The following is a 12,873-nucleotide window of genomic DNA, read 5'->3' as shown; positions in this document are numbered from 1 at the left end:
CATCCTGCCACTAGGAGGTTGCGACCATTTGGGAACTCGCCACCAAGCTAGGGCAGACCAGGCACACAAAAGGTGCAGTCCGAGACAGAGCCCACGTCGCCCTACCACTACTCGGTAGGGACTTATTACCGGCATATAGCCACAATTAACTAATAACAGCCAAAAACAATAAAACATAAAGTAAAGGGAAATTGGGCCCATAGCCCAATCCCCACCTAGCCCAATCGAAAAGAACAGTTGCCTGCAAGCATCTCGCCACCGATCAGCAAGAGAAATCGGCGCCGTCCACCCACCGGCGGCCACCCTACCGCACCAAGCAGCATTCGGCGTTCCACTGTCGGCAGCACACCCACCGCACCGAACACACTCCGGCCGTCCCTCCACTCCGTCGATCTCCCCACCACGCCCACAAGCATCGCCGCCCCATCCACCAACATCCCTCCACTGGAAGACTCCAACCAATCCAAACCAGATCGGAACACTCCGATCCGATCTAAACCAGAAAGAAATCTTCCCCCTCCACACGACGGCTCCAAACCACACCAACCAGATCAGAGATCTCCGATCCGATCTGTGCCGCCCAGAACCCATTCTCGCACCACCGAAGTTGGACAATTTAGAATCTCGAATTGCAGTTAAATCTCTATAAATTAATGGCCTTTTTTTTTCTTAATAAACATCATATAGATTTCATTAATGTAGGGTAAGGCCAGAATGACTATTACATATCATTCCGCTACCATATACAGATAGACAAGAAGTTGTGATGCAGTAGACACCACAGTGATACATAGAGTAGGACCATTCATTAGACATTTCATGCTCACTTATTTAAAGCGAGTCTATTAACTATGAAACAGTACGCATAGTAATAGGACAGTTTAAAAGAAAAACTAACTAGAGGGTGGCTATAAAAACCCACCAGTCATTCCCGACCCAAGAAAGCCAGGCCCAAGATCTATCTTCACTTCTCCAGGCCCCGCCCACAACCTAAGAAGCCCATCAAGGACAAGAGATCCACTAAGCCTTCTGGACCTCAACAAACCCAGTCCAACTATTATTCGGGCTTTAAACCCAAATGGAGGCCCGATAAGCCTGTTAAGGCCTAAACACAGCTGCTCTTTTGTCCACCCCAAGGACGACGGCTCCACCAGTAGCCCTAATCGATCAGAAAGCCACCGGCAAGAGAGGACCCTTGCCGTTGAGGTCACCCAGAAACCGGTTTGACGTTGGGTCCACCCACAACCCAAAAACATAGCCGTCCATACTGATCAAGGAAATCCTATTAATTTAGCGATTGTTAAATATTCGATAAATTAATAACTTAATAATTTATTAAAGTATTCTATATTTTCTTAAATATTGTTGTATTTTGTTCAATGTGCTATGTTGACTGACGAATAGATAATTGAGAGCATCATGGGAAATGATCAAGATGAAGTTGAAGATAATAGTTCTACCATGGAGCCCGTTTCGTGAAAATAAGCTCTTAATTAAAGCAGTGATGACATTGAATAATTATTTGTTGTTGCATGAGAAAACCACACCAGAGCTTCTTATCATGTTAAAAAAAATCATAGATGAGATCCAAGGTGACATAAATTTCAAGAAGAAACAAACAACGATCAAGTCATTTTTTATAAGGGGAGTGAAATCCACACTCCCCATTTTACAATCCACACTCATTATTTCCTTTTTTGGTTGAATTTCTTATAAAAAAGACAAAATTTAAGTTACTAAAAAAGAAAAGGAGGAATGTGGATTGTAAAATGGGAAGTGTGGATTTCACTCCCTTTTTATAAAGGCCTCATAGTCGAATCATAAACACTAATACACTACGTATCAAAAATTTATTAATTTATATATTACATGTGGTCTATATGAATTTTTTTAAATGTATTATATTATAAATTTAGCATGTTGTTCCTAAGTCGGGACCGGCCTAAAATATTATTTAATCAAAGTTATTAATTTATCGAGTATTAAATTATTGAGATTCTGCTATATACTACTTCTTTATATATGTTTTTTTTTTTTTGAAATGAAAGACGACAAACTATATTAAGTGAAACTGAGAAGTACATGGAGCAATGCAAAAGCATCGAAAGAAAAACAATAAAGCATAACAAGATGCACAAACGCATCTATAAAGTAGGAAAATAATAAATGATAGCAAGACGCACAGACGCATCTAAAATTAACGATATAGAGATGTACATATATAGCGATATAGATACCCTTCGATCAGCTAAACGATATCAAGTACTATTGTCATTTAGCTTAACGTACTAGGCACGAGAGACTAATGGCAGCAGAAGACAGAAAGGTGTACAGCGACCTAAACACACCGGACACCTTGAAGGTTTTGTCCGGGGGTGTAGCTACAGTAGGGCCAGAAAGGTCAATTGACCCTTCTCAATTTTCCAAACTAAGACATGATTGGTCGATCATTATCACATATATATATATATATATATATATATATATATATATATATATATATATATATATATCATATTTTAATCATATTTTAATCAATTGATTGACCCTTCTGACAAGGAAAAAAAAGTTTGTTTAAATATTACATCAACTTGGACATAGTTTCCTTACCGAAAAAACCTTGGACACAGTTCTCCTACTCCTAGTCACCCACGTTCTCCTATTTTTTTAATACATCTTTCTAAATTCCTAATCCCTTCTTGATTGGTTTCTCCCATTACTGTCCCAATTTGGACAGAGTTCTATCTCCCACGTTCTACATATATTTTAATATATTTTCCTATTCAATTATTGTTTTCTCTAACATATGTCTATATATATTTGGCCTTGTATAGTTTTTTTTTTGTCTCGTGGTCATGCTCTCAAGTTGTTTCCTTTCATAATCTCGTCTTTTGTCTCCCTCAATTTTCTCCCTACGAACGGCAAGCGAAGTCTCCATAATTGAAAATTTGGAATATGAAAGCCTTTTTAGAGAGGTATCATAAGAGAAAAGCAACCGAACAGTTGACACCACCTGAAGCTCCTCAAATAAGAAACACATCCAATGATGGTACTTCAGAACATCATTCTGAAGAATTGAACTTGACAAATCAGTTGGCACCCCCTCAATCCCATCGGACAAATAATGCATCTGAAGATATTGGTACTTCAAAATATTCTGTCAATGAGATTAATATAGAAGATCTTCCTGGAGATCCTGGACTTCGAACTCCGATTTTAGAGTACCATCCTAATGTTCGAGATCGAGTGCGAAGACATTATTTACTGCAAGGTCCTTGTCAACCAAAAAACTATAATTTTCCTCAAACAGAATTTAGTGATGTTAAGCGAAGGTTTAACGTCAATTGGTTTAAGGATCATCCTAGTTGGTTGGAGTATAGTATAGAAAAGGATGCTGCATATTGTTTGCATTGTTATCTTTTTAAACCAAATATTGGAGACCAAGCAGGTGGTGATGTATTTGTTGGTACAGGGTTTAATAATTGGAAGAAAAAACACAATCTTAAAGATCATGTTGGAGGGATCAATAGCGCTCACAACAATGCTAGAAGAATGTGTGAAGTTTTATTAAATCAAAGACAGCATGTTGATACAGTTTTGGTGAACCAAACACAACAAGATCGGATTAACTATCGTACTCGTTTGAATGCATCAGTTGATTGTGCTCGTTTTCTACTACGACAAGGATTGCCATTTCGTGGTCATGATGAATCTGATTATTCAAATAACCAAGGAAATTTTAGAGAGCTTTTGAAGTGGCATTCTGATAAAGTTGATGATATAAAAAAGGTTGTCTTGAAAAATGCTCCAAGAAATCATCAATTAACATCACCTGATATTCAACATGATATTGTCAAGGCTGCTGCAACTGAAACTCTCAATGTCATAATTAGTGATATTGGTGACGCATTATTCTCTATTCTTGTTGACGAGTCTCGTGATGTATCAGGAAAAGAGCAAATGGCAATTGTATTGCGATATGTGAGCAAAGGACAAGTAATTGAGCGTTTTGTCGGTGTTAAACATGTCACTGATACTACTTCTGCATCACTGAAGACAGCCATTGATCAATTCTTTTCAGAGAATGGATTAAGCATATCTAGCCTCCGTGGTCAAGGTTATGATGGAGCTAGTAATATGAGAGGAGAATTCAATGGTCTAAAAGCACTTATTTTAAAGGAGAATGGGTCAGCTTTTTATGTTCATTGCTTTGCTCACCAGCTTCAGCTGGCTATTGTGGCTGTAGCAAAAAATCATATCTTAATCTCTAATCTCTTCATGTTTGTTGGTAATCTGGTGAATGTTGCTGGAAGCTCATGTAAACGTCGTGATTCTCTTCGAGAGAAACAAGTCGCCAAGATTATCGAAGAACTTAATATTGGTTCTATTTTAAGTGGGAGGGGCTTGAATCAGGAAACCACCCTAAAGCGAGCTGGTGATACAAGATGGAGCTCACATTATGGTACTTTGATTAGTATCATCAACTTATTTCCATCTTTAGTTGAATTGCTTGAAGAAATAAAAGAGGATGGATCATCTACAGATCAGAAACAAGATGCAAGCAGATTATTAGACTCATTGGAATCATTCGACTTTGTATTTAGTCTACATTTGATGAAGGTTTTGTTGGGGACTACAAATCAATTATCACAGGCATTGCAAAGAAGAGACCAAGATATTGTGAATAATGCAATGAACTTAGTTAAAGTGTGTAAGGAGCAATTGCAAAATATGAGAGACAATGGATGGGATTCTCTTCTTAGTCAAGTTGTTTCATTTTGTGAAAAACAGGAGATTGATGTTCCTAACATGGATGATGTTCCTTTTATTCCAGGAAAATCACGGCGTAGAGCTCCAAAGGTCACTAATCTGCATAGGTATCGAGTTGAATTATTTTGTGCAGTCATAGATATGCAACTTCAAGAGCTAAATGATCATTTTACAGAGACTACTACCGAGCTACTTCTCTGTATGGCATATCTTAATCCATCTAATTCATTCTCAGCTTTTAGCAAAGAAAAATTGATTCGGCTTGCTCAGTTTTATCCTAAAGATTTTTCTGCAGTATCTCTCTTGGCTCTTGAAGATGAATTGGACACTTATATATCTGATATGCGAAGCAGTAGTGTGTTTACACAATTGAAAGGAATTAGTGACCTTGGAGAAAAAATGGTTGAGACACAGAAGGACAAGGTTTATCCATTATTTTACTTGCTCATAACATTGACGCTAATTCTTCCAGTTGCAACTGCCACTGTAGAAAGAGCATTTTCTGCCATGAAGATCATAAAAAGTGATTTGCGAAACCGAATGGGAGACATGTGGATGAATAGCAGCATGATTACATATATCGAGAAAGAAATATTTGATGATATTGATAATGAAACCATCATGAAAAGATTTCAAAATATGAGCAATCGTCGTGGACAATAGTAATTGTTTTAGAGAGACTTAATATTTTTAAGTATTATAATGATTTATAATTTTATATTAGGGCTAAATACTAGTTAGTACCCTGTGGTTTAGGTCCAAAATCAATTCAGTCCCTGGACTTCTAATTTCATCAAAAACACCCCTGCACTTTCAATTTTGATCTAATAGGTCCAATTCGTTAATATTCTTTCAAATAGTTGGATTATTTGTTGAAAAACTATTTATTTTTAATAGTAGGACTCACTCCTAAATTGACAATGCAGACCACCTCGACACCACATCATAAAACATAGGCCATATATGATCCACATTAACAAGTTAAATAACTCAATTGTCAGAAAACTAACAAATTGGACCTATTAGATCAAAATTGAAAGTACAGGGGTGTTTTTGATGAAATTAGAAGTTCAGAGACTGAATTGATTTTGGACCTAAACCACAGGGTAGTAATTTGTATTTAGCCCTTTATATTATTTGATGAAGTTTAGGTTTGTTTAATATTATTATTTAAATTCTGACCCTCCTAACTAAGATTTCTGGCTACGCCACTGGTTTTGTCTTGCTTATTCGAGTGTGATCTTGATTTTGAGTTTGTTCCGAATTCCGATCAATCTCGAAGCCAACCAACCAAGCAAGAACAATTTCTTTCCATGAGTGTAAGTTAATTATAACTTATTAGGTATGAGTTGAATAATAATTAGTTTATAGTTGTTTCTGATATAATCAATGATAACTCGATCGTGTAGCCATTTGGTCAAGTGCCGGCCGGTCTTTGAAGATAGAGGCATCACCCAATTTGGTAAGCATATACACTTCAAACTTGAATGGAAGTTTTTGATTTGTTTGATAAATTGGTAAGGCATCATCTGCCACATAATTAGTGAACCAGCTAATGAAGTAATATGTTGTTGTAGAATCCAGAGCAATAATAAGATGCATGACTCATGAGCATGCGAAGAAGAAGAAATTAGGAGAAGAGCTTATCTTCTTGGACAGCAGGAAACAAGGTTCAGTGGCTAATTGGATTGATGTGGAAGTGAAGTTGTCAACTGCCAGGTACTTGAAACTTCCCAGCTGCGCCTCGTACGAACACATCCAGAACTTCGCTTAGTTTAGCTAATTCACGATGATCAACACCATCACACTCGCCGTCGATCTTGGCCTTACTACTCGACAACGATATAAGCTTGAGTGCTGGTAGTTCAAACTTCAAAGTGGTGGTCTTCTGTAATTACAGAATGGGTACTTATTCCACTATTTAAAGTGATAAGAAATCTGGCCAACAACTTCAACTTATGGTTTAGGATTCCAGAGTGGTTTCAGTCCTAAATTTGGATTGCAGAATAACTTCGATCCTAATCGAAACCACTAATCAAATCGCAACAAGGTTATGACTTTCTCAATTTACCAAACCATCAACAGAAGCTAAAAGCATCACACACAAACACCAAATCTGTTGACGCAGTAAAACCCTTAGAGAAGGGAAACAACTGCGGGCACTATGCCAATAACAAATCCACTAAATAAATAGGTACATAAAGAACTTACAGACGCTCAATCTACCTAGACCCAATCTAGAAGGCAGCTCTGTCTTTGCTTTGCTACTAACTTCACAAGCTAAACTTGTAACTCCTTTGTCAATCTTCACATGGCACAACTCCCACAACGTCGTCAATCATCTCAAGGCACAAAGACATGTATGCAGCACACAAGAAGACATACACGGATGGTGTTTTAAAGGTATGGTTTTCTGGGTTTGACAATCCTTTGGAAGCTAGACATGGAACAGCTTACCAAGACACTCTCAAGGAAGATTTTTGGCTCAGTGCATTTCTAGAGAGATATGAGGATAAGAGAAAACGATAAGGAACAGTGCCCTCTCGATGCAAGTGTGTGGCTAGCTGAGTGTGAGAACCTATTTATGTGGAAAGACTCGAGCTATGGTTGACTGGGTATGTGTAATAAAAATAACTCACTTGTATAAGATCAGACACATTAAATAAAGCAAGCTTAAAACAAACTACCAGCTCAGCTTAGACACACAGGATTGAAACGCAAGTCTCATCCTAATCTAGGATAGATAAGAACCTTCAATCCTAAAAATAGCAAGCAATATGAAAGCAATTTATACCTGATGATGTTGAGGAGGGAAGATCCATAGAACTTGAAGCACAACGTTCTTCTGAAGATCAAAGAGACAAAAGCTAAAACTAGATACAAGAGAGTCTTAGATAATGAGCTAGGAAATGCCAATTACAAAACAGTTTTTGCACTAACATCTTCCACATCAATCCAAAAGCGAGTGTGATGTATAAGACCGCCAGAACATTGATGTGTAAGGCTGGCCAATGTTTAAGTCAATCGGTATTTTACGAATCAGACTACCGACCGAACGTGGACGGATCAGCAAGAAAACAGGAACATTGGCTTAAGCCATCAGGTATCGCTACCTGGTACAGGGAATTTTGCTACCTTAAAATAGTTAAGAGTTACTGTTATCATCTACCAGGAATTCCATTCAAAGCTTTTAAGTTACAATTAAGTTGCAACACTTCTCCTTTCCATCTTCCAATACCAGACAGGTGTCGGACTTCTCCGATTTCAGTTGATAAGGTTTATTTGGAGTTTGATCCAATAAGCAAATTACTAGCAATTTTTTTTTATTTTAACAATTAATGAAATGTTGAAGGATGTTGTATTCTAGTGTGCTTCTTCAAACTAGGGTTTAGTCCTAGAATTGTAATAGGAGAAGGTTCTAGATTTCCTAGTTATGTTCGGATTCTAGTACTTTTGTGTACTCTGTAAATCCCTATATATAGGGCTCATATTATCAATAATACGACTACAATTCTCTCTACAATTCCAATTTACTTCAACACGTTATCAGCACGAGCCCTAACCCTAGCCTAAAAGAAAAAGAAAAAAGAAAAAAAAACCCTAAACTCCCCTCACCAAAACTGCCGCAAGCTGCTCCCCGCGCTGCAGCCTACAGCCCGTGCTAGCCTCCTGCGCGCCTGCTCCCCGCGCTGCAGCCCTGCCTCTGCAGCCTAAGCACCGCGCTGCCCCCGCAGCTTTCCTGCGCACCCGTGTGCTCGTCCGCCTCCCGCGACCTGCAGCCTACACCCCGCGCGCACTTGCAGCCTCCTGCCGCAAGCTTCCGTGTTCCAGCTAGCAAAGCCACCGACCGGCAGCACCCGCAAACTGCTTCCTGCATCACCACCGAGCCATTAGCCACGACCAGGATTGTAAACAAGTTACAATCCCAGATTAGGATCGAACAGCCACTGCAATCCTAGCTTAGGACTGAAGTAGCATCTGCAATCCCGACCCAGGATCGATTGCAATCCCGACCCAGGATCGATAGCACGTCTGCAATCCTTTCACAATTTCAAGCCTCGCAGCCTCCTGCCGCAAGCACTACAGCCCACTATCGCAAATCCCGCTGCTGCCCTGCGCTGAGCCTGCTGCTACCCCGCCACCTGCTGCTGCTGCCAATTGTTGTTGCTGCTACCCTAACACGCCTGCTCCAACACGCGCGTGTTCTCAAGCCCCGAATCATCAAGTAAGCTTTTGTGATTAAAGTTCATGCTTTCTTGTCTTTTAAATTCCTTTATTTGCTGCAGGATTTGTATAATACGAACATGGGTTTGATTATTTAATAAGCGGAATTGTGGGAATTCACGCTAAACGAACTAAGAGCGTTCGTAATCAATGAACTAAGAGTGTTCATAATATTCAGACTAAGAGCGTCCGCAAGCATCAAATTGTGACCATATTAAAACATCAATGTTTCGGTCTAATCCAAATATTCTTGGAAATCGATTTCTTGGTAGCATAGCTCGGAAATCTTATTATTATTAGTTTTCGTGGAAGTTTAGCTCCGAAACTAATTCGTTCTTGTTTCACCCTTTTTCAGGATGTCAAACTCGAACATACTCGATTTTGTTCCATTGGATTATGCAGGCAAAAGATACCTAATGTGGGCTCACGATGTTGAGCTCCACCTTATTGCCCGTGACTTATTGCATACAATCCAAGAGCTTTGTCATAAAGGAACTGCTCCAGACCCTCAAACTGAGATCGACAATTCTAGGGTACTTGCCCTAATGATGCGTCACATGGATAGGGACCTCAGGTTTGAGTTCATGAATGAGGATAGCGCTATAAAGCTATGGCAAGCGCTTCGTGAACATTATGGCAACGTTCGTGACTCCATCCCTCCGAATTTAGAAGCAGAATGGAATGATCTTCTCTTCTTTGACTTTGATACAGTCATACAATTTTATTCGGAAGCTCTCCGCATCACAGGAATGATGCGCTTCTGTGGCAAGACGATCACAAAGAACATTTGATTGTGAAAACCCTCAATACCTTCTCTATCTATGCTATGAGGTCTTGTGATTTATTTCTGACTCATATAAATGCAAGACGAATCACAAGCTTTCACCAGCTTATTGAAGCTATGGAAATTGCTGAAAGGCAAGGCAACGAGCTTGTGAGAAGAGAAATTGATAGGCTTCGAGATAGCTATCCAGAGCATCGTCCCATGGCTAGAGAAAGTCGCCATAGACGTCATGATCCATATGATCGAAATGCTCATGAAGGTAGTCGCCAAAGGCGACAATCACGCCACCGTAGGAACCGTGACTTTGAGGGACGAAGAGTTGGAAACCATAGAGCCAACGTTGGCCATGGTCATAATTTTCCAACGCCTCCGGTCCTAGGGACCATGCACATTGCGCCAATGCGCCTCAATCAAGGTAGAATCCTCTTCATGGTGTCTATTTCTGATATGGAACGTCTGATCAATGGACCTGAATTTGCAATGTACCTAAGAAGGCAGCCGCATCATGCTGATCAAGACATCGAGTTCAAAAAGACTTTAAATCTGGCGATGAAGACAAAATGCCGCAGATTTTTATTTCGAATAGTCTTTTATTTTTTCAAGAATTATGTAATGGCAATTACGCCTTAATCAATAAATGACAATTTTGTATTAACTCTTTCGCAAGTGGCGCATCCAATGAAGTATGATGTCTAGGAAAGTGATTGAGATTAGTGGTACTTAAGAGAGCCTCGCTCCACCAACGTCTCTCTCTACTTCCCTAGTCATATTTGATTGGAGTTACCAAACGGATTGAGTGACTACGATTTGTCTAAGTTTGATTTTTATTTTGGATTAGCATTTGGTTAAGAAACTTTGATGTAATCATTGGCTATTAATAAAGTGTCGATTCTTTTACTTAATGTCCTGGACATACCTTAATTCGAACTTTATTATTTGAAAGATATAAAAGCCAATGGTTTTCATGTGGAAACACATTGTGAGAATGGACAAGAGTTCATTTGCATCACCTCTAATGACTACGGACATAAACGAGTATTAGAGAAACTTATGTGTCGCTCTAGTGGGTTGTATGCAACCACTATTCGAGTTATTGAATCCAACCATGTCATGAGAGATGACTTATGGGATTCTGACACATATAGGCTTTGGCATGACCGTTTGGGACACCCAAGTCATGATATGATGATCTGTGATACTAAAGACTTCACACGGACATCTCTTCTTCAGAACGAAGAGAAGTGAGAATCAAAAGTCGATTCAAAGAGAGCATTGCACCGCCGCCGTGCCTTGGGGCGCTGCCACCGTGCACCACCGGTCGTCTAACGCCGGCGCCGTGATCCCCCTGAGGCAAAATCATGGCTTTGACGCCATGTATGGAGACTTGGCTCCTCTCTCTACTTCTCAAAGTAAATTGTGACATTGTGGCTCAACCAAAACCTTCATTGGTAGATTATAAGGCCAATCTTTCGTTCTGTAAAGCCTGTTTTTTTAGGATCAAGACCATCCTATGCAAAGGACACTAAAGAAATAATTTCATTCTTACATAGAATCTAAGGGATTTTGTGGATCCATTCAACCAACTTGCGGACTGCTTAGATGTTTTATGGTGTTGGTTAATGTGCAAACACGCTGTCACGTGTCGCGCTATCATCCACTCGCAATGCTGCTTATGATGAACTCCTAGCCCAGAACATATGGCTACGGGCTCACTACCCAGATCATCTCATTCAGTCAATTTGACTTGATAATGCAAGAGAGTTTACATCGAAAATTTTCGATGACTATTGCATATCATTGGGTATTGATATCAAGTATCATATTCTCATGTACACACCCAATTGGTCTCGCGGAAAAGCCACCATTAAACGACTACGATGGTAGCCCGGACATTGGTAATGCGCACCAATATTTCCGCTTCGGTTATGCAATATCGCATGCAGCTATGCTAATTCATCTACGACTCATAGCAGCCACTCAACTTTTATTTGCGTTACAGCTAGTGACTAGGTTCAAGTCTAATATCTCGTACTTATGCATATTTGAGTGTGCGGTTTATGTGCCAATTGCGCCGCCACAGCGCATCAACATGAGTCATTGCATCGAATGCATATATATATTTGTGTTGGACATGAGTTTCCAACTATAAGTCCGCTATGTAGAACCCTTGACAGGCGATCTCTTTTTTTTGTTGGATTTGCGGATTGTCACTTTGATGAGACAGTCTTCCCGTCGTTATGGGAGATTAGAACGTCAACGTTCAACAGGAACGACAGGAATTGTCGTGATCTGTCCCCACTATGTCTCATCTTGATCCCCTAAAAGTGACGAGATCACATATACCTGCTGCAAACATGTCTGCAATGATTAATGTCCCCACAGGAGGACATGGTGCCACCCAGAGGAGATGGGTACGGCACCACTACCATGGATGGTGGTATGGTGACGCCACAAGGTGGCATAATGGCGTCATAGGCCATGGGTTCCGCTAGAGAGTGTAGGAGACCCATAGGTTCGATGGATTCACGCCCTAGGAAGAGAGCGAGTTTGGCACAACTTGATCCATTGATCATTGATACTCAAAATCCGTCTCATGAGAATATTCTGGATTGTGGTTATGTCCAAGAGACATCGTTGGGGGATGCCTCAATGTTAGAACCAATTCCTGAGAATATAGAGATCTCTACGAATTACACTAGTGTACATGAAGACGTGGAATTATTGAGACCAATGACATCGAACCTTACTCCGTTGAAGAATGTTAACATAGAGAAAATTGGCCTAAATGGAAAGATGCGATCCAGGTTGAATTGGATTCACTAACGAAGAGGAAGGATTTCGGGCCTGAGATGCCAACACCTCCTAACATAAAACATGTTGACATTAATAGGTCTTCGTTAGATAGCGTGATGAGAAAAATAGATGATAATCTCGCCTTATGGCGCAAGGCTTCTCACAAAACGCCCTGGAATCGACTACGAGAAGACATATTCTCTCGTAATGGATGTCATTGCACTCCACTACCTTGTCAGTTTGGTAGTTTCCAAATAACTGAACATGCAGCTTACGAATGTGGTCACTACGTATCTCTATGG

The 12,873-nt window shown here is 39.9% G+C and overlaps 1 protein-coding gene across 1 annotated transcript; it reads left to right on the top strand.

Moving 5' to 3' along the window:
* The first annotated feature begins 2,955 nt into the window (after positions 1-2,955).
* LOC133737826 (uncharacterized) lies at positions 2,956-5,433 on the top strand. Its single transcript, XM_062165312.1, has one exon. The coding sequence runs from the start codon at positions 2,956-2,958 to the stop codon at positions 5,431-5,433; it is 2,478 nt and encodes an 825-aa protein (XP_062021296.1).
* The last annotated feature ends 7,440 nt before the right edge of the window (positions 5,434-12,873 follow it).

This window comes from Rosa rugosa, chromosome 3 (genome assembly GCF_958449725.1).
Source record: "Rosa rugosa chromosome 3, drRosRugo1.1, whole genome shotgun sequence".
Taxonomy (NCBI): domain Eukaryota; kingdom Viridiplantae; phylum Streptophyta; class Magnoliopsida; order Rosales; family Rosaceae; genus Rosa; species Rosa rugosa.
Note: the sequence above shows the minus strand (reverse complement) of the source record. Positions and strands in the feature narration are given on the sequence as shown.